This window comes from Ochotona curzoniae, unplaced genomic scaffold, assembly GCF_017591425.1.
Source record: "Ochotona curzoniae isolate NIBS_2020 unplaced genomic scaffold, NIBS_Ocur_1.0 scaffold_2453, whole genome shotgun sequence".
NCBI classification, from domain to species: domain Eukaryota; kingdom Metazoa; phylum Chordata; class Mammalia; order Lagomorpha; family Ochotonidae; genus Ochotona; species Ochotona curzoniae.
The window spans coordinates 2,883,765-2,907,106 of NW_024467094.1; the positions used below are offsets into that span (position 1 = coordinate 2,883,765).

Genomic DNA, 23,342 nt, shown 5'->3' on the forward strand with positions numbered 1-23,342 from the left:
ACGGGACACGAGGCCACTGGTGGATGCAGAACTGCTCTGTCTCCTGGCCTGAGCAACAGTGGAGTTCCAGCGGAGGCAGGCAACCGTCCCAAGAAGCAGATTAGGGGGAACTTCTCTTACTGAGGGGACTCGCAAGCAAACCCAAGTTTGTTTGGGCCAGGGCCAGACTGAAACCAGGAGCCCGGGGGATCTTCCTCCTGGCATAGGATGTGAGTGCCAGGGGTCCAAGGACTTGGACTATCTTCCACTGCTTTCCCAGGGCACATGGTGGGGAATTAGATTGGAAATGGGACAGCCAGGACTGTCACTCCCAGAGTATGCTGGGGCTTAACCTGCTGCACCATCCGCCATACACTCATGATTCTGCAAAGGTGAGATGCCTACATTAGTTTTTCTAAAGAGTTCAAAGACATCCACACAGATCTCTTACCAACACTCCATTCATCTGTGACCAAACTTGAAAAAGTGGCATTAAGATGTTTACAGAAATGAACACACCCCAAATTAACAGCAGCAGGTTAGATGTACTCTTCTCGAAACAGTAAGAGAAGTTCATGGTTTCACAATAACCACAGTTTCAATCAAGAATAAGAATTGATAAGATACTATCTCTGGCCACTTGTAACATAAACAAATTATAACATTCTTACAAGCAGTAAAGTTAACTAACTAAAGGAATAACCAAGAACTAAAGATTTAAATAGAAATAGAAAAGTTGAGCTTTTTCAATACTAAAAAAAGTAAGGGGGAAGGGTTCCTGAGCCCCGGGGACGGGGGAACCAGTGGGATTTGTGTCGCTTGGCCCAGATCCTGGGGCCTGCTTTTCAGGTGGGTGTTGGTTTCGTGAGCCCTGGGGGTGGGGGATCTGGTGGGGCTTGGGTCTCCTGGCCTGGGTCCCTGGGTCCTAAGAGGTGGCTGTCAGGTTCATGAGCCCCGGGGGTGGGGGAATTCGGAGGGGCTTGGGTCTCCTGGGCAGGTCCCAGGGCCCACCTACAGGTGTGTGTTGGGTTTGTGAGCCCCAGGGGTGGGGGATTCGTTGGGGCTCAGGTCGCCTGGCCTGGGTCCTAGCGCCTACCCATGAGGTAGGTGCTGGGTTTGTGAACCCCAGGGGTGGGGATCTGGTGATGTTTTGGATGCCTGGCCCGGGTACCTGGACTCACCTGAAAGAACATGTCCTACTTAATTAAAAAGGTGAAGCGCTAAACACAGGCCCTGCTGTAAAAGGAGAATATGGCAGCACATTTGGTGCTGCAACAGAAGAAGGGGAACAGAACTGACTGGACAACTACCCCAAACAGACGATCACAGCACAAAACCTCAGTGAATGGAGCCAGTGGACACTGGGAGGGTGACATCATCCTTGGGTTGGTGAAATCGACAGCATTCTAGAACTATCCAAACCACTTGGACAGAACCCTTGGGATATGTACACATGGAGACTCTGGGTGGATATGAGGTGGCGGTTCCTCATCCCTGGGCACTGGGAAGTCATAAGTGGTTTCCCCCTTTGTTTCTGCCCTTCCCCCAGGAACAACATAAAGAAATAGCAAATTTGGAAGCAGTAAGTTCACCCAATTTCCCCTAATCATTGATCCTTCCCACCCTGATCAACCTTGCAATCATTATTAAAATAAACAAACAAATAATTAAGTTAAAAAGCTAAGTTAGTGAAAAGGCATTGCCAATCATTTATACACAATTAAACATACAGAAAAAACATCTTTTCTGTCACTAGAATGTGATGTATAATCTCCTCTATGTTAGGCTACTGATTTTCCTAAAGATACTGGACCAAATGATGTCAGACCGTGACAAGCAGGGAAGCAAGGCATCGGTAGATTGCAGGTGGTGAACGCCGACTCCAGCTGGCTGACGGTGGTCACCGAGCACCGCAGGCATTCCCTGCACTTTGCACGGAGGAGGCCCGCCACGGCACCACGCAGGCCAGCATGTGCACACCGAGAAAGCTCTAGCTCTAATTCAGTTCACCTTGAGCACAAAGGCCCTTGTTTTTCTTTTCTCAAATTCATTTCCTCTTCTGTATTATCTCCCCCTTGCGCAGGTTCATGCTTCCTGTAGCTGCCGGGGCTTTGTAATGACATCTTACCTGGTCAGCACGCCCCTAGGCGCTTCCTCCTTCCAAGGCTATTTCCTTAGGAACTCAGACGCCATCTCTCTGGCTCAGCAATCATGACACCCAACAACACGGGTTCTTCGCGCAGAGCATCTCGCAGGCCTCCCTGCACGTGCGTGTGTGCCTTCTCTCTCTCCAGCTTCCTTGACTACGCTCAGGGTGTTTCTTCTGACCCGCCTCTGGCTGCAAGGCGGCTGCAGAAGCCGGATGTCACCTTCTGGGGCCCCCCTCTGGTGCCTTCCTTCTCTTTCTCAGTTTCTGTCCTGAACTGCAGTTACCGATGTCCACGCGTCTTCCGCCTCCCTCTGGGCTCTTACAGAAGACGTGACTGCTTTATGGACTTGGCGTCAGGGACAGCACACGTCACAGGGAGAGACTATTAACTGTTGTCTCCAGCTGACAGATAAAGAAATCAAAACACACACAGGTTAAGTAACGTGCCCGCCTGTCGCTTGACTGGTGACAGCCAGAACTCAGAAGTGTGTCCTCGGCCTCCGAGGGCTGCTCCATCAGCATGCTGCAGCTGCTGGAGCTCAGGACACGTCTGCTCTCACACAGAGCATGAGGCTGCTCGCGGCCTAAGTGGCAGAGCAACGAAGACACTGGCAGCAGATTATTTAAAAGGAAAAGTGTGCAAAAATGGACAAGGGGATAAATAATAATATACAAATGACCACTCTGCAATTCAAACATTATAAACTCCAACTTTCTTTACTCAAAATTTAAGCTCATTAAGAGCTGAAGAACACTTTTGTCTGCAAGTGTGAAAATGCTGAGCTGGGGCTGGTGGCATGATGTGTGCATGGGGCCTGGGAGTCCCTGGGAGGCTCCGACTGGAGAAGGTGGGTCTGGAAGCCGTGTGGAGAGTACCACAGAAGGGCGAGGAGGGAGGAGCAGTCCCACCAGCAACCAGGCAGGAGAGAATGGTGGGGGGCAGGGGGAGGCTCTGACAGCTCACTGGGGACTCCAGCCTCCCCTCCCCCGTATGTCTCAACACTCCCTGAGCCAGCACGGAGCAGTGTGTGTGTGTGTGTATGTGTGAATGCATGCAACCAGTATAATTTCTTGTTATTCTGAACACCCAGCTTGGGTGCAATCAGTGACCCCAAAGTTTCAGCGGATTGGACTGACAACAACCAAGAAAGGAATTGCAAGGAGGCTGGAGAGCAGCGAGCAGCTGGGCCTGGGAACCAGCGCTGTGCTAGCTTGCGAAATCCAGGAGCAGGTGTGGGTGGTAATACACAGAGCGCCTGGCTTTCCGTAGCTCCTGCATCACCTTTCCCTCTGGTAATGAACTTTCCGATGAGGGAACATATCACTGGGACACATTTAATGTAAGCACAGAGAACACGCAACTCATACTGTTATCACTAAATCATCTTGGAATATCAACTAATGAAGAACGATTTTTAAAAACCTCCCAACGCCATGGGAGATAAAACCAAGGTGGTTTCATTTAAGCATTAGGAAAAAAAAAACAAAACCCTGCTTCACTGCTATAAATAATTTTTACATTGCCATTAACTTTTGCTTGATTTTATCTTCTCCCTTAGTATAAGCCACTTTTAACTCAACCTGCTTTACTGCAACCTCATGCTAATCCTGTCAGCGGACTGATAAATTTGCAAGAAACCTGCACAAACAATAGGAGTATCTTCCATACACCATAACACGCCATTTCGTGTCTAAATGACAGCCGTGAGGACGTCAGAAAAACAAAGGACCAAAGTGAGGCTGTGCATCTGCGTTCTTTTAACTGTTGGATTTCTGTTCTCATTGGGTGACTCCATTTCACATTCATTTATTCAGTATCCACTCACTCAGCGCCTGTGTGTCAGGTATCAGGGGTTCAGAGAGAAACATAAAATTCGCTCGTGTAGCCAAAGAGGGGCGCACGGGCTAGCAGAACATCCAGATATGTAAAAAAAAAAAAAAAAAAAAAGGCAATCAAAGGGCAAATTAATAAGCGGCTTAACAGAAATATACACGGAGTCATAAAGTCTCGGGAGAGAAATGTGTCAAAATGTTGAGAGGGTTAAGTCAAGCCCCACTAACTTACAAGTTTAAGGAAAGCAAAGAACTAACCAAATATTGACCACAATGACCTTAGTGGAAAGGTTAAATAAACTAATATGGGAAGGCCTGTTTTTGCGTGCTGACACATAGTAATTCCTAATGACCATAGCTTGGGAATGCCCAAGGATGCTGTATACAGATGAATGTGGTTCTCTCAGCCAATGGCTGAGCTCCGAGTATTCACCTGACACGGGGGCAGGATGGCTTTCACAGAGGCTCACGGCGTTAGTGTCACCCGCTGGCACCTGGAGACACTTTGTAGTACAACATCAATGGCATCACCCGAAATATGCCTTTGATCGATGAATTATTCAAAAACGAAAGCTGCATTTTTTTTTTTACTATTATACTAACTCATACTGACATTTAGAAAGCAATTAAGAATTCTGTGTTCAATTACTATGGAGATTTCAACTTGATAGAAACGGTGCAAAGAAAAAAAACACAGGGATGAAAACATGTATGACAGCGAAAAGAACGAAGACATGGTTAAAGTGATTTGGCTTCTTCTGGAAGCAACAGTGAATTAAGTGGCTTAATATCTATTTCTTTCTTTTTCGGGGGGTGGGGCCCAGTAATTTCTTAAAATGTATGCTTGGAAAACAGCAGAGACATCAAGAGTATAATATCTAACGGGTCTGGTGGGATGAAATGGAATACTGGAGGAAAAGGATGAAAGCAAAGTGGGTACGTTTTCAGAACACGCCAGTCAAGAACTACGCTAATAGGGAATGGCGTGCGATAGAAATTAATTTTAGCAACTGGTGTTTTAATTTGACAGCTGTTTGACAACTGCTGGATGGAAAACTGACCTCAGACAACTGCCTCTAAACGAGAGATGATTAGACCAGAGAATTTCACGGGGAAGGGGAGCAGATATGTCGCAGTCAGCCCACACAAGGGAATAGATGCACGCGGGCTGGAATTGTTATTGTCTTTGAAGGTGCTGATATGCAAGGGACTTAAATTTCACAAAGAACTGTGGGCTCCTCTATCATAGTTAATGGCATCCTCTGAAATGTAATGCCATCAGTGGAGAAATAATTGTGAACACATTGGCAATTTCCAGGTGTTTCTTGAAGCAATTTGGAGTGGACTCTCTGTGCCTTTGCATGGCGAGCAGAGCAGTAACATCCCTGTCCGGCGTCCTTTCTGTAAGTCTCAAAGGCGGCCTAGCGTGGTGCGGCCTGGGGAGACACCTGTGCCCGGGATGGCTTGCAGCCTGGGAAGCCAGCTCTCGGCGCTCGGAGCTCGACCTCTAAGCCGCGAGACAAGTCCTGCTTCACTCTTCTCCACACGGAAAAATCAGGAACAAAAACCTTATTCCACTGTTTAGTGTGAAGAAATCCATTTTCAGAACAAAGATTTCTTGTTTTGATTTATTAGAAAGGCAAATCTGCAAAGAGAAGGTGAGACAGAAAGATCTTCCATCCGCTGATTCACTCCCCAAGTGCCCGCTTCGGCCAGGATCCTCCTCTAGCTCTCCCACGTGGGTACAGGGTCCCAAGGCTTTGAGCCATCCTTGACTGCCCTCCCAGGCTACAAGCAGGGAGCTGGATGGGAAGCGGGGCTGTCGGGATTACAACTGGTGCCCCAAATGGGATCCAGGCACATTCAAGTTGAGGTCTTTGGCCACTAGGCTACCGCACCAGACCCTCATGCTTTTATTTTGATTTATTTATTTGAGTGGGAAGGAGGAAGGGATGGGGGGGGGGGGTAAGAGAGAGAGAATACATGCAAGTGAGGGTTCTCTTTCACCTGCTTCACTCCCCAGTAACTGAGGTTTTGGCAGGTCAGAGCCAGTATCTAGGAACGCAACCCAAGTCTCCCATGCAGGTGGCAGGGATTCAACTGCCCGAGTCCTAGCTTACTGCCTCAAGAATCTGCATTAGTAGGAAGCTGGAATCAGGGGCATAACTGGGACCTGAACTCAGGCACTGGCAGGAGTGGCCATCCCAACTGGTCATATTAACCACTAGCCCAAAGCCTCCACTGGTGCCGTCCGCAGTCGCTCCGACCACCCCCGTCTTATTTCATTGAGGGAAATGATCATCTAAAAAGATCCCAGCTCCCTCTCCAAAAACAACAAAGGTCAAAATAGGGGAAGAGGAGCCTCAGGGCAAATTTAACTCAAAGGATAGTTCTGTTTAACGACAGACAGTAATAAACAAAAATCTGAGCCAAACGTAAAATCACAAAAGTTTGCTTGAAAACCCACCTGTCTTGACACTCCAGCAACACCGGCCTTGCATTTACTAAGCAAGCCACGGGGGCTCCCCTGGGACAGCAAGTGAGGGGCAGGGGCTGGGCTGCACCGGGTTAAGCCTCTGCTTGGGATAGATACCCACACCCCAGGAAGGAGCTGTGGTACCGGTCCTGGGTACGCCGTGCATGGGATCCGGCTTCCTGCTAACATGCTTGGAGTGCAGGCAGCAGAAAATGGCCTTAAAATGGCTTTGTAGTATGTGGGTCCCTGCCACACATGGGGGACATCAAGATGGAGTTCCTGGCTTCTGCCGTCGGCCCAGCCCTGGTTTCGGTGGACTTTTGAGAAGTGAAAAAAACCGAGAGATCCTGATCTCTCATGATAATCCCACCTTTCTCTCTTCTTTCTTTTTTTTTTTTTTTAAGGTTTATTTTATTTTTATTGGAAAGTCAGATATACAGAGAGGAGGAGAGACAGAGAAGAAGATCTTCCATTCCATGATTCACTCCCCAGATGACTGCAACGGTTGGAGCTCAGCGGATCTGAAGTCAGGAGCCAGGAGCTCTTTTGGGTCTCCCACGTGGGGTGTAGGGGCCCAAGGCTTTTGGCTGTTCTTGGCTGCTTTCCCAGGCCACCAGCAGGGAACTGGATGGGAAGTGGAGCTGCCGGGATTAGAACCGGCGCCCATATGGGATCCCGGGCGTGCAAGGTGAGGACCTTAACCACTTGCGCCACCGCGCCGGGCCCAGAAAAAAATCAAAACAAATCTTAAAACAAAACCAAGAAAGCGAACCTCTCCACTTTCTACCTGCATTTAATAATTTTTTAAAATTGATAAACAGTCGCAGTAACTCACATCAACGCTGCGCTAACGTGTATGTCAGCATTGCAGAGGAGGAAAACCTTCTCCTCTACATGCTCGGGTTGGAGTGAAGTAACTAACAACAGATAAGCGGGAGAAAAAGGCTATATGATTGAGTCCTTGTTAACTTCACAGGCGCAGGGGCACAGACTCAGAGGACTGGTAGGATGTGTGAATCGCACCACATGCCATTTAACGGGCGCACGGGAGCGGAGGGAAGCTCTTACGGGACGGCAAATGAGCTTCCGCGCCAGTAAATGGGCCCCCAGGAGAGGAGAGGGGCCCGATGATCACCCGTGCCAAGGTCTGGGTGCGGTGCCAACTTGTCCTCTCAGAGAAGACTGGAGCCCTCCAGGGGACGGGTGGATGCCAACTGAGTCCTCTGGGAGGCTCTGCCATCAGGCACACAGCCCACGGCAGGGCTCAAATGCCCAGAGCTCACTCCGTACACCAGAACCACCCAGTTTGCGGTGGGATATTTGGATCCTTTGAGCACTGTATCACCTAACGCACTCCATAACCACATCTGCGTCCGGAAGAGAAAGCTTGCGTTCCTGGAGGTCAAGTCAGCAGGCCCGAGGCTCAGCGCTAAGGGGTAGGCATGGCATCAGCAGACCCGAGGCTCAGAGCTAAGGGGTAGGCACAGCATCAGCAGGAGGGCCGCCTGGCTCCTGAGCCCGCACTCCCTCCTGGCATCTCCTGGGTGCCACGCCCAAGGTGCAGACACACAGACCTGGTCTCCCGTGCTGCTGACCTTCCAATTGAGTGCTGAGGAAACAAGGAATAACTCGCAACAAATAACCCACATGTGGGTGAAAGGCACACACGGACTAGGAAAAAGCACTACGCAGGAAGGCCCTTTGGTGCGGTGCAAGGGGAAGGGCTGGCATTCAAGCGCAAAGCAAGCCTCCTCCGAGGGCCTCTGCTTTCACCCGCATCATCCCACCAGTCCCTGCCTGTCCAGACATTTACTGCCCGTGTCCCTACTACCCCGCTGCTAACCACAACAAAGTTGAGGCCGTCTGCATCCACACAGCCAGCGGGGTGTCTGGCACTCACCGGGTGCTTGGGGAATGTCAGCTCAAGGGATGACACGCTCACTGAGCTCTAAGGAGACCCTCTGGTTAAGACATGCGAGGGGACAGGAACAAGAGGTTTGAGGAGGACCGGACCACATGGGGGCTGTGGGTGAAAGGCAGGCACTTCCGCCCAATCCTAGGACTTGCAGAAAGCTACTGATTCTCTTGGGGGTCTTGGCTAAAACCTACTGCTGGTCGCCCAACGTGACAGGGCAGGTCTGGCTGCTGTAGGGAGGCCCGGGAGGCCTTCTGTAACTGCTCCTGCTACTTCTTAGCAACCTCTCCCACAGCATCACTCCCACCTCGGGTCTCAGCGGCTCAACTTCCCGAATGGCCCCCATCTATAAATTTCCACCTGTGAGGGCCCTTCCTCACGATGTCCCCTTTGCCTGCTGAGTACTCCTCTCATGGGCACCTGAACGTACATCCAACCTGCTCTGGCCACTTCTCTGAGCAGCTTCCCACACTGGTAGACATCACTGTCCCCTACACCTTCCCTTGGACACCTGACGCGCTGCCGACTTTCCGCTACAGCCTTGACGTACCTTATCGTCCTGCCTCACCGACAGGTCTTCCCGGACCAGTGAGCTGCCTCAAGTTGGCAACCCATCTCCACTTCTAGCAGAAGTAAGCAAGAAATGGGTAAGGATCCACCGAGGAAACAACTTTCAAGACAGCAGCAGCAGGGAACACTGCCTCTCCCTAACTATCATAATGCAGGGTCTGCTTTCTGGGCCTCGGCGAGCGGAAATGACCTTCCAGTGGGTGGGTGAACATCAAGAAGACTTCCGCAGTCTTCCCCCACTGCAATAACTTTAACACGAACGAGACAGAATAAATAAAACTCTGTGCAAGTGGGAACTGGCTGAGTCACATTCCCTCGCCCTTCAACGGCAAGCAAATGAAGTCTGAATGCCTAAATGGTCCCGGGGACTTAGGAAATGGTCATTTCTCATACAACCCGACATCATTTTGGGATGGCTGAATATCTACCTGCTGGAAAACTTATAAACGACGACTTTTCTTCTTCCGGGAAAACACATTAGGACACGTAATAGAAGACAGGCTCTCCGCAGCTGGGCAAGCGAGATTAACCACAGGCTCATTTAAATAAGCTCTGGCCATTCGGCTATAACTCACTCACGAGGGACACGCAGAGGAGGGAAGCTGGGTTCTGACCATTCTGGCTTTTGCTGATATTTTCATTCACAAATCCCTGACACTTATAAGAACTGAGGGTGTAGCCTTGATATGCTTATATTCTTGGGGGTTAGACGTTGTATCCAATCTCCCAAAATCTTAAATTACTCTTGGACATCAGTAACACTGAGGGGGAGGACCTTTGTCTGCCAGCTGTTCCCAGAAAGTCACCCACTGCACTGGTTAATCCTCCTTACTCAACACACCTGGTGACAGCATCTTCTACATTGTTAGCGTACTGCTACTCAGAGCAACACCAAGATAACCAACCACAACCTTACTGGGCTAATGAATGAAGAGTCAGGATATTACAGCGGGCTTTTACTTCACTGGTCATGTTCTTTCTCCCTGAACTTGTGCAGTTAAATACCTCCTAAGCACGAAAGAAAACATGAATTGCATTCGAAGTCGTAACTGCCTCTCAGCATTTGAAGGCTGCCGTATATCTGAACGCATGGGGTACGCTACAAGTACACAAAAACCTTATTAACTACCGAACTTTCTCTTTTGTTTCATCCTATCTCTACATTCCATCATTCAAATCCTTTACAATGTCTTAGTTCCCCCTGTGATCATTGCTTCCGGGAGAAATCTGGCACGGGATCTAAAGGAAATGCCACGGTGAAATTTTCCTTAAGATTAATCACACAGGTAAGTAATTTCCCTTTCTTGCCAAACAATATTTTCTAAAACTTCTGAGAAAAATCGATAAGACAAGACTGGGTGGTCATGGAAATGTGAATTTTAGGATTTACTGAATCACTTACAGGCAGATTTTTAAAGGTCTAATGGCTGCCTAAAGCAGTGGGGACTTCAATGACCGCATAGGAACGGTGACAAAGAATTCTCCAAAGCCAGTCTGGGCTGAAGCAGCACACAGTTCTAACCAGCAACACCTGCTATGCTGTCCGACCCCTCACCCCAATTCCTACTCCTTCCAGGGTCTGGGGGCACAGCATCCAGTGCTCCCCACCATGTAGGCCCAGGCAAAGCATCGTCAGACGAGGAGAGGGTGAACACGCATGGACCAAGGGGTCCCAGGAACAGTTTTCCAAGAAAAGCACACAGATTTTAAACAAGAGGATAGCTTGGAGGGAACCTCAGCTCACCTCTGCTGGCCGGAAGTGACAGGGAGACGGATGGCGAGGAAGGAAGCAGTCTCGAAGCCATTCAACCTAGGTTAATCACACGCTACCCAGCGACATAAGACCCTCAGATCTCCTGATCAGCGCTGTTGTGGCACAGTGGGTTAAGCCGAGGTCTGTGATGTGGACGTTCCCTATCAGAGCACTGGTTCGAACCCCAGCTGTCCCTCGAGCTCCCTGACGCGCTAGGAGAAGCGGAGGAGTGTCCCAAGGGGCTGAGCAGTCGCCACCCACGTGGGGGGGGGGGGCGCCTTAAGTTCACGGCCAAGCCCTAGTGTTGTAGCGAGCTGCAGAGTAAACTAGAGGACCATTCTGCTTTCAGCAGCTCTTCAAATGCATAGCAGTCCCACTTCCATCATTTCCATCATTTCCACTGTGCCTCCACTGAACAGTTTTTGATACATCATCCCTTCCCTCCAACATTTCTTTGACTAATCAGAACTGCGTATGTAACTTCCGTACTATATCTGACAGCACAAAACCAATGTATGCTGAGTGAGACAGAAACAAGCACAGTCACACGCAGTTTGCAAGTATGGGCAGAGAATCCCTAATCCTAAGTCTGAAATACGGAATGCTTGAAAATCCCGCACTTTCTCAGCCCTGACATGAGGCCACAAGCAGAAAATTCTACCTGACCTCACACGACACGACGCAGGCAAAACGCGAGTGTGCTGAAAAAATACGGTATCAGATCACACGCAAGGCCTGTGTGCAACACACGTAGGAAACACAGGAGTCCGTGTTTACACTCAGCTGTCGCCCACTTCCGATTCGGTACATTCTAATATTCCAATCTCTCCCTGTCTCCACACAGAAGCAAATAATCCAAACCACATCTGGTCCCATACATTTCGGGTAAGGACTACTCAACTTGTGCAACCTACACCTCTCGGTTTACTGGGGAAAACAGACACCTTTTCCCTTCCCTTTCTGCCATCCACGTACTAACCAGGCCCGGCCCTGCTTAGCTTTCGTGGTCAAACAGTGGGTGCGTTCAGAGTAGCATGGTCGTGAACTTGTTCCCATTCTCTACAAGGATCCCGGCTGAGGGGAGCTGGGAGATACCCCACGGCTCAAGGCAGGAGGGAGGAGGGCCAAGGAGAGACCAACATTTTCTGTTAGTAACGTTGCTGACAGCTAACAGCAACGGAGCATTTATTTTGACAAAGGCCTAGGTGCGGCTAACTCCTCCTGACCTCGCCACAGACAGAAGCCTGGTCTCACCCTTCCATGGCTAATCTCGTCTCAACAGCTCACCCAGCGCCAGGAAGGGAGGTATGAATGGGAACAGCCCCACTCCAAGGCAGTGACTGGACCGGGACATCTCGGCCAGCTGCGTCTCCGGGTTCTGTTCCCAGGTTCAGCGTGTTCAGCTGTGGTGTCATGGGGCTTCACTTCACTTCACAGCAAGTCTGGGGTAACGCCTCCTTGGAGCAATCGTGAGGAGCAAAGGAAGACATGACCAATCTCGTGGTGTGTACATTGCAACAAACAAAAACCGCTAAACAAATACATGTTCAAACGACCATCTCTGCGCTTGTTGGCAAAATTTCACCTGGAGTTATTCTGGTTATAAATAACCAATGTCAAACCCACTCCACTTGGATCATTCTGGGGAGGGGAATCATAAGTAATTTAGGAACTCTAAGGGTTACACAGATTCAGGAAGAGAGACTCTGCCTTTAAGAATGCATTTTCTTTTTGCCACCACTCAGTAATGCTCATGATCTTTCTCATATATGAAAACCATATTTCACTGGAGTCTTTTCCCCACAACGCGCGCAGGGACGCTCTATGCAAACCCACCCAAGCTCAGTAGCTAATCCGAATCATCTGGATGCACCACGAGTCGGGACGTCAGAGGCCGCGGAATGAATGCAAGTTGCCCACCAGTTACAACATCAAAGTCAGGCAAGTCACACCACTAGCAAAGAAAACACTGTATTTCTCACGATGATTTTTTTTCTCTTACACGGATGATGTTCAATACATCACATCGCTGGTATTTACTAACGTAAATCCTACTCTCCTAGAAGACAACATGCAATTTAATAACCACTTTTGTTCAACATGGAAGATGAAAGCCAATTCCTATTGCTGCGGGCAGACCGTGTAGTCAAAACAGAAGAGACATGAGAGAAATGGAAAATGGAGAAAGATGCATCAGATATTAATTCCATATTTGGTGGGAAAACAGGAACAACATCTCTACCCATTTCTCCCTTTAGTATTTAAAGGGCTGGCAATTCCCTCGGGCCCTGCCTCCCCACCCCGGAACCCTGAACTCTTTATCTGAAACCCTTCCTTCTTACTTTATTTCAGCTGTGAAAAGTCAAGTTCTGTCAGCATCAAACAAAAACACGTCTCTTCTTGACCTGCCTTATTCACACCTCTTGATCTCTCCAACTTCCTTCTTTCATAAAAATTCTTCATAAACATTCAGGGACACACTAGTTTCCTTAAGACAACATGCCCTTATCAGATTTACCTTTCTAATTATAACCCGCCTCTCAGATCTAAAACCCTACTGATGTTTTGTGCCTTTCTTGTATGTTTCTCTAGAAGTTACTAAGAACATCAATGGTTCTTCTAAGAGCTGACTTCATGGATCCACTCATCAGTTTTTTGATCTTGCACAAAGTGGCAGCTTTTAAAACCTCATGAACCTAGACTCCCCCAAATAATCTAACGTCTAAAAAAAAAAAAAAAACCACTGAGGATATCACCTGGTATACAGCAAGTGCTAAATAAAGTGTCAGCCGCAATTACTGCCATAACGGATACTTCTGGCCACTTTCTCCTCTCTCTGTTCCCCCTTTCACATCTACTCCTTCAGCATGTATGCATGTGGGCAGTGATGGAAGCACGGCCTACAGAGCTCATCGTTATTGAAGAGTTTAAAATTCTCTATGGAACAGATACAAGTGAACAGTTAAATGCAATAACACGTCAACCACAGTAGAAAGTGATACATGGCAAGTACGGTCCCGTGGAAGAAGACCGCACTTTGGAGGAAGCGGACTTCGGCTCAACACGGGAAAGGGAGTTCTGATCATCAGGGCCGCTCCCCTTTCTACACCAGTTGACCTGGGAAGCCATGGCACTCACAGCTATCAGCAGAGCTCTGCCAGGACCACAGCAGTCAGTCAATCAATCAAGCCAGCAATCCATCCATCCTTCCATACATGTATAGATCCAGGGCGCGCATGCACACACACACACACACACACCCACACACACACAACAAAAGTGGAACAATTTACTGACAGCAGCGTAATAACAAAAAGATTGTTTCAGGCCGTGTGTGCGCGCGCGTGAGGCACAATGAGTCAATGGCAGTATAGCTACAAAACTCTACTCTCAAAGTAGCTACAAAGAGAGTGACACTGAGGCATGCCAGGTGACCTTGGGTGTGTATGTTCTGGACACGTCCACTTGTCCCACGGACACACTTGAGGATCAAAAAGGTCTCTGACACAGACACTTTTACAAGGCCTTGCTTATTGACTAACAGGAGATGAAGAGCAAGACCGCAGGATTTCTTATCCAAACTATCCACACTATGGGGACGCCCACAGTAACGGGCCATACTTCACAAATACGCTAAGCACACAGGCATAAGGCAGGGCATCCAATGGCAGCTCTCTATGGGCAGTTACGCAATAAGACCTGTAAGCCAAGGACTTCCCAAGGTAGAAACTGCAGCCAGGATCTTCAGGAAAGACCTCAGAGCTAAAGCCAAAGTCGAAATACGTAGTGAAGCAGGGGTTCTGAAATGTGGGGTGGCTTTGGCTTCCAGGGCACATTGAGCAATGTCCCAGCTGCACCGTGTGCGGAGATCACTGGCGTTTAGTGGGTCTAGACTGGAATTGCTGGGAAATGTCTTACAATGCACAGCCCAACCCCAGTGCAACAAAGAGCAATCCAGTGCAAACTACAAAAAACAAACAAACAAATAGGTTGAAAAGCCCTCCACTAAAAATGGAAAGACCTGACAGAATAAACATAATACAAAACACGTGCAGTTCGACCCAAACTGACAAGATACTACAGAACATATCTGCCCAATCTGTGGGCAGCGGGAAGACTCATCAAAGGCATCCCAACAGCTCCAGCAGGCAGAACTCACCGGCGGGACACAACACAACGGCCAAGAAACAGTAAGACATTCATGAATCAGCAAACGCCATCTCACAAATAATCAAAACAACCTGACGAGGACATTTAGCCTACCGCTTACAATTCAGGCTCAGGATGCGCACATCCCACACCGATGACCTGGCCTGGACGGCTGGCTCGGATTCCTTCTCCCAACTTCCTATGGATGGGAGGTGCTGGCGAGAGTGCCACCACGTGAGCCTCAGACTGAGTTTCAGGCTTTGGCTCAACCCAGTTCTTGCTCCCTTTCTTTCCCACCCTCCAGCTCTTAAATAAATCAAATTTTAAAAATTAAATAAAATGACATGGATTAAAAGGATAGACTTTAAATGCTACCTATAAACACGGCCAAGGCTTTGTCACAGCGTTGGCGAAGAGCACTTTCCTGCACTGCCAAACAGAACTGTATGTTGATTTGACTAGCAAAAGAAAACATTCAGTTACTTAAAATGAGCTCTTTTTTTTTTTTTCCTACTTTAAACCTTTTATTCTGGAAACAACACAGGGGCTGGCTTTGTGGTCCAGGGAGTTAAGGAAGCAACCCTTGCGCTGCCAGCATCCCATGTTGAAGTGCTGGTTCGAGTCCGGGCTCCTCCGTGTCTGTTCTGGCTCCCTGCTGATGTGCCTGGGAAAGCAGCAGAGATGGCTCAGGTGCTGCGGCCCCTGCCACCCGCATGGGAGACGCGGATGGAGCCCCAGGTTCTTGGCTTCAGCCAGGTGCAGCCCCAGGCACTATGATCAACTGGGAAAGCGAACTGACGAATGGAAGCTCGATCTAACTCTATATGTCTCTCCCAGAATCCTGCTTCTCAAATAAATGAATAAATAAACCTTGAAAGGGAAAAGGGCTCAGTGTTGGACTTACCCCATACCTTTAGAAATCTATCAAAAGAAATAAGTGAGAATGTCTGATATGATTCGGCTACAAGAATCTCAATCCAGCAAAAAGCGCTGCAAATCCCTAAAAGGTCAAACAAAGAGAGGCCAATTCAACAAATCAAGCCACAGTCACACTGAGTTCCTCGCAAAAAGTTTTGGTCTCTTTTTTAAAAGATTCGTTTAATTTTAATGGAAAGGCCAATTGACAGAGAAGAGAAACGGAGAAAAGGATGTTCCTATCTGCTGGTTCACTCTCATAGGGTCACAACGGCCACAGCTGATCCAACCCTAAGCTAGGAGCCAGGAGCCTCTTCTGCGTCTCCCACACGGGTGCTGGGTCCCGAGGCTTTGGCTCACTCTGCGGCAGGGAGATGCCATAGCAGGGGACTGGCTGGGAACTGGAGCAGTCTTGAGGAGACGCTCCTAGGGGACGCAGAGGTTTGCAGGTGGAGGATTAGCCAGTTGGGCCATTGAACCCATCCTCCATATACAAGTTTTAAAATCACTGCATAGGAAATATGAAGGTACTTCAGAAAGTTTGTGGAGAAACGGAATGAAAAGATGTTTACTGTGACATAAAACTTCTTCATAAGACATCCCCTCGAATTGACATTGCAGGATATTCATGACACATAGGCAATTTATACATATTTAAATGTATGTGCTTAAATTTTCATTACTATATACATGATTTAAGTAGATCTGTGTAATGATGTACATATACCTACATGTAAGGATCAGTGTGAAAAGAGTGTATTAATCTAAATAAAATCTAAATAAGATGTTAACAGAAAGATCTACAAAGTCACACAAAATACTTCAAGAAAAATGAAATTAAAAAATTTGGATGTAAAGATTTTTGAAATCCAATAAAGCTTTGAAATCCACGCATATTATGAATATTTAATGCTTTCTTAGTTCTCTCAACCCTACCCACCAAATCCCTGCACGGCAGTTTTAAACATTTTGTTGGAGTTTATGTTGAGACAGGTTCTCACAGATAAATGAAGTTTTCTGATTTAAAATCAAGCTGAAAGCCACAATGACCCTGTTATAAATTCTTGACATAGGTCTACAACTAAATAAATGTGATTGTTTAAAAATAAAAAAAGTCTACGGCCATACCACCCTGAACGTGCCTGATCTCATTAAAAAAAAAAAAAAAAAAGAAAGACTCAGGGCCTGGCATGGTAACCTAGCAGCTAAATTCCTCGCCTTGCATGTGTCAGGGTCCCATATGGGCACTGGTTATAATCCCAGCGGCCCTACTTGCTTCCCATCTCCCTGATTGTTTCCTGGGAAAGTAGTTGAGGATGGCCCAAAGCCTTGGGACCCTGCACCCGTGTGGGAGACCTGGAAGAGGCTCCTGGCTTCAGATCAGCTCAGCTCTGGCCATTGCAGCCACTTGGGGAGTGAATCAATGGACGAAACACGTTCCCTCTCTGTCTCTCCTTCTCTCTGTATATCTAACTTTCCAATAAAAATAAATAAGCCTTTCAAAAACAAGACTCAAACACTCCAGATAAACCAATTTTACTCATAACAAGTTTTCAATGAAATTATACGCATGATGAGACTGTAAGTGTTCTGTTTGTGAGGAAATAGGGAGGACGACAAAGCAACCACTGGGAAAATGCGGTACTTGATTTACAGAATTGGACAGTATTTCTGGTAAAACACCAAAACTATTTTTATCTCACGGAAAGACTGTTTTTGCCATTAAAAAAAAAAATAACAAGAGAAACTTATGTGAAATAGATTGATCTTTCCCCCAAAGAGCTGATATGACATTATAGGAACACAATGATTTTTAGTCATTATCAAATTAAACATCGACATTCTCCTGGCTGGCCACTCACATGTTGACCCAGCCAAGCTGTTTTCCTGCTGGAAACTTGAAGTCCTGTTCAAGATTGTGCCAGCTCCTCTTGGGTGTTCTGGTGATGTCAATGGTTTTCCTGATGTGTTTGCCAAGATTTTTTTCATTATCGCATCTTATGAAAAAGCCACAAGGCTATGGCAGACCACAGTGACCGGGAATGGGGGCGAGGGGAAACATACTTGGGGATATTATTCAATGTTTAAAATAATAGAAGAAAAAAAAGAAATTAAAATATGCTAACCACTTCTTAAATATGATTTTATATATATATATATACACTAAGTTAACTATGTAGTGAGTTACCGATTGCTTTTTAGAGCTGGGTATACTTATTTAAAATAAATTCTGCTTTGGCTCATGGTGGCTTAAAAATGCAAAGAAATTCAAGAAAGTACAGCAAAGGGCCCGACACAATGGCTCAATGGCTAAATCCTCTTCTTGTAAGTGCCAGGATCCCTTATGCATGATGTTTCTAATCCTGGCTGTCCCGCTTCCCATCCAGCTCCCTGCCTGTGCCCTGGGAAAGCAGTCGAGGACAGCCCAAAGCCTTGGGACTCTGTACCCGCTCTGTGGGAGACCCGGAATAAGCTCCTGGCTCCTGGTCAGATCGGTTCAGCTCTGGCCATTGAGACCATTTCGGGAGTGAGCCAGAAGGATGGGAGATCTGTTTCTCCTTCTCTCTGCAAGTCAGATTTGTCTTTCCTCTAAAAATAAACAAACTTAAAAAAAAAAAAAAAAGATAACAGAAAAGAAGGAGGCGTAGCCCATACTATGACTGCATTAAGGGAATGTCTCTGACACAGGTATGTCCAGACACTACCAAGAATACGAGCTTGTGAAAGCTCTGCACATTATTTTTAATGCACAGTTCCACAGTCACTGGAAGCCTATGAGGGTATGTCGAAAGGTTTTGGAAAAGGGGAATTAAAAGATGTTTATTAGGTACAACATTTTTTCTGAAATCCTGCAAATGAAGGATCTTCATAAGTTTGGGAAAAATAAATATTATGAAAAAAAAAAAACTACTAAGGATGGATTTCAAATTTTTGTTGTACTATAATAAACTAATCCTTTAGGTCTTTTCTACAAACTTTCTAAAGTCCTTATGTTGAGGTTGACTGCAGCCTCACCTGATCATATTTAGAAACCACTGGCATACAAAGACAAGAGGAATCAGATGTTCAACCCACCAGCTTCTATAGCATTCACAGCATTTCAAGTTCATAGTGATTCTCCACCGGTATTCATGACTTTGGAAGGTTGTCCGGGTCTGTCAATGACACCTGGGCATGAGTGACGGCGCTGTGACACTGACCTGGTTGATGGAGTTGGCAGCGCAGGATGCAAGGCCTGTTCCCAGAGATGTGAGCAGGAAGCAGGGCAAGTCGAAGGGTCCTGGGGCCAAGGCGTAGCCGGCTGAAGTGGTGCTTACAACCAGAGCTGCGGAAGAGAAACAGGCAGATGTGCTGTTACCAGCAAGATCCCTGCTGTGCAAACCACAGAGGTGAAGAACAAGGGCACTTCCACATGAAACCAAATGATGACATTCATCCTAGGAACTACAGGTAATCTCCATCTTAAAAAACTAAACTTTTTCTGATTTTAGAAAGCTCATGTGGTAATTGCAGACATGTGTTAATTACATTACACTGTGAGTAAACAAATAATAAGACCCGTCTTTCAAATTCTGTCATTTACTTACCATGCAACCACACTCTACTGAGCAGCAAATTCAGTCAGTACTGTGCTAAGCAGCAGGCATCCTAATGGATAGATTCATATAGTTGCCCTTCTGTTGTTGGGTACACAAGGCGATAATGGACATACTAATAACCAGGACATCAGGTAACAAATAATAAGGACCACCCTCTCTCATCCCCAATTCTGTGACAAACTCCAGACTAGCCTGGTGAAGGACTACAGCAGAAGGCCCTGGAGCCAGAGCCCGAGTACGTGATGGTCATCTTAGGGCCACCAACAGGAGCCCAGGACAGAAGCAAGAGACAGAAACAAAGTCAGGCAATTCAACCAACCACTTAAAAAGCTGCTCCTGTTTGGTAGCTCCAGAGCTTTTTGTTCCTGGAGTCGACAGAAGTTGGAAGGACCAGAAAGTATCCCAAGAGTGGAACTGACACAGTGTTGGTAGAAATTCCCTGGGAAAAAGTGTCACCTCTGGTGAGCCAGTGTGGGAAAACATCCAGAAGATGGTGTTGAAGTTGGACCTTCAGGTAAACAATACCAAGAATAGGTACAAAGACAAGGAAGACCAAGGTCAAGAGGCTGAAGTCTGTGATGCTATCTACCTAGATTCTCAAACCAGAACCTGGCAGGCACTGGGCAGCTCCTCCTTTCCCGTTCGACCACAGTGCAGTCAGTTCTATCCCTACACTGCATCCCAGCCTATCATGACAGCCATCAGCTGGTTCTGTGGTTCTCCCACAAAATGGTAGTGTTCCTGGGGACACATGGCAGTGTCTGGAGACATCCTGGGACACCACAGCTGGGGAGACTGTCACTGACCTTCCGGCTGGAAGAAGCTGGGGATGCCACTCACTATCTTGCTTGTGCTGTGCAGGATGGCATATCCAACAAAGAATTGTCCAGCCTGTGATGTCAATAGTGCTGAGGCTGAGAAACCCTGACAGAACCCAAGCCATTACCGCAAGAGCCTCCTTCCTCCTACTACTGATTTTTAAATAAAGATTTATTTACATAAAAGAGTTACAGAGAGATTCAATCTGGGCCGGTCCAAAGCTAGGAGCCAGAGAGGCTTGTTCCGGGACTTCCATGTGGGTATAATTGGGTCATCTTCCACTGATTTTCCCAGGCCACTGGCAAGGAGTTGGACAGGAAGTGAAGTGTGCAGGACATTAACTGGTACCTGTATGGGAGGGCGACATCACAGGCGGTAGCTTGTGCTGCTATGGCCCTCATGGGCATTCTAACTACTAAGTGAAACACGTGCCCTTAAGATGTTAGCTCTTGGTGGGTCTCAGGACAGGGCGTCTTATGCCTGGATCCCAGACACCAGCCACCATGTACAAGTAGTGAGCTGTCCCCGGCCTGCCTGGGCTCCTGGGGCTCTCCCTTCAGGGTGAGTACACCGAGGGGGGAGGTCTCCATGACTGGCCAGGTCTGGGACCCATCCGCGCCTTCATTGGGTGGTGAATGGGATTGGGGAGGGGTGCGACCTTTGGCCTGGGAGTTTAAACTTCCAGCAGCCTCCTGGCTGCTGGTGGGTCTCAGGATGGGGCGTTTCATGCCTGGATCCCAGATGACAGCCACCATGTGCACGTGGTGAGCTGTCCCCGGGTGGCCATAGCGCCATTTGGTGCCAGGCTCTGCCTGCTGGCCGCCCAGCCAGGGAGCTCTGGGGTTTTGGTTCTTTGAATCGTGGCTTAGGTAGCTCCAGGTTGAACCCACTGTGCTTCTGGAATGTGAAGCAAACGTAAAGATTCCTAATGACAGTAACTCTTTCTTTGAGAAACTTGTAATCACTGAACAATGCTGACCACCAAATACTGGTCCATGCAAAGCTATGGCTCGGGACTTGTCCAGCAGAATCATATCCTGTTACCTGACATGATGATGGATCAGGAGAAGGGTCACATTAAGCAGGGCCATTACATTAACTAGCACTTGAGAACCATAACCGGGGGTAGATTTTGTGAGGGACGTGTGGGCCAAACCCTGTAGAAATTCTAGCCCCACTGGTTAACTCAAGAGTTGGGGTGGTGATGGACTAAGCTAGGTGTGACCAAGGAGACTGCCATGAATCACAGGTAAAGGAACCTCCAACAGTCTGGACTGGTCAGGGCAGCAGCACCCAAATGTGCATCCTGAATAGTGTGTGGGGTGGGCTGGGCTGTGACGTTCACCAACTAATACAAGGCCAAATGGAAGGTGAAAATTGCAGTGGATTAAGTGGAGGAACTTGGGAAATTCCCTTGGTGAGTCATAGCTCCAGCTAGCGAACATGTGGTCCAGACCTGGAGGTTGGACAAGCTGGGCAAAGTAGCTCCAACAGCTGGCTAATGTGTCAATTGGTAATGGAACAGGGTAGACCGGGCAGGACTGAGCAAACCTTGGCCCACAGCAAAACTAGAGACCAGGAGGGCACACAGGTCATGCCGAGCTAGGTTCTTGCACCTACTGGTCTACAAGAGCCAGGAACGCTAAGCCACAGTGTCTAAGGCAGAGGTCGGGACAAGTGAGGGGCTGCGCCAAGCTGAGTCAGAGCAAACACTGGCATGCGCGTGATCTATGACTGGGAACAGGCCCGGTTGAGGAACTAAGGGGACACCCTAACTGGGTTGAGGTTCCCATCAAGGGGTGTATGGCCTGGAATGGGGGCTGCGTTCTGAATGGGAAATGGTTGTAGTCTCCCTTGGCACAAGCATGGACTGGGATTGGATGCACCGAACTGGGCAAGATTCCAACATCCTCTGGTGTCTTGGAGGACCAGGGTAGATGTGGAATGGACTAGGCAAGATCTCAAACCCCTACTGAGACATGTGTGAGCCATATGTGGGTATGGATGAGCCATGGCTGGTCTGAAACATCCAACAGCAAGGACCAGTTTAGGTTGAAGGCCAGTCAGGAAAAGCCATTGTTCCTCCTAGGACAGGAGGTGAATTGAGTAGGGCTGGCTCATGGACCCACTGGTATGTGCAAAATCTGGCATTAGGAGAGGTTCTGATGGAGTAGCCTGGGCAACTCCTCTGGCAAGACACAGACCCGGCAGGTAAGCGCAAGAAACATGATAGGAAACAGCCCAGAACAGGCCATGGAAAATTTCCCACTGGCATACATTTGGCATGGGTCGGGGGAAGACCAGGCTGAATCTGTCCACGTCATCCACTGGCAAATGCAAGCACCAGAAAAGTGTGGGTCGAGCCAGGTTCAGTCACAACACAAACTAGTGCACAATACGGAATGCCAAGGTGGGATGAACTGTACTGGACATGACCGCAGTGCCCAACCAGCACGTGTGAGAACCAGGAAGGGAGGGGACAGAGCTGGCAGGGGAATAAGGAGTGGTTCCTTTGCTGGACAGCTACTCCCCCTGGAGAGCATGAGCTGGGATAGGGGCAGACCAGACTAAGCAGGGCTACAACACCTGTATGCTTCATGTGGACTAGATCAGGGAAAAGCCAGGCTGGGCTGATTATTCCTACTGGTGCAAACAAAGTTAGAGTGGGTGAGGGTTGTTTGAGCTTAGCCACAGCATCAGCTGGCAGAAGCTGGCACTGGGGGCTAGTTCTGTCAAGTCAAACCACAAAACTACCTGGAGAGTACATAATCCAGGAATGGGAGAGGCCTGGGAGGGAAATAGTGGGGCTCCTCCCTCTTGCGTTATCACTTCCACGGGAGGGCACGAAAACCAGGACAGGGGCTGGGGTGGAATGCGGTGTGGGACAGACTCAACTACTGCTACATATACTGGCAAACCAGGGTAGGGGGTTATTGTGGGTCGCTCCAACTAGGCTGCAGCTCCCACTGGTTAATGAGAGGGCCGAGTATGTGCTGGGCAGAACCAGGCTGGACTGCAATACCCATTGGTTCCAGTGGAAGTCAGGGCCGAAAACAGAACCAACCCAGCAGTTGCAACCACCACCTGATCATGGCGATGGACTGTGCCAGGCCCCGCACTTGCTAGCACATACAAGAATCTGGTCTGAGAACACCTGAGACAAAGTTTCTTTGGAGATCTCCCCA

The 23,342-nt window shown here is 48.1% G+C and overlaps 1 protein-coding gene across 2 annotated transcripts in view; it reads right to left on the reverse strand.

Moving 5' to 3' along the window:
* Positions 1-23,342, reverse strand: part of LOC121169732 (protoheme IX farnesyltransferase, mitochondrial) — a 119,939-nt gene that overhangs the window by 69,048 nt on the left and 27,549 nt on the right. For both annotated transcript variants that reach the window (XM_041000390.1, XM_041000389.1), the window contains one exon: positions 18,940-19,064. In XM_041000390.1, coding sequence (XP_040856324.1) covers positions 18,940-19,064 — 125 coding nt within the window. The remainder of the gene's footprint in view (positions 1-18,939; positions 19,065-23,342) is intronic.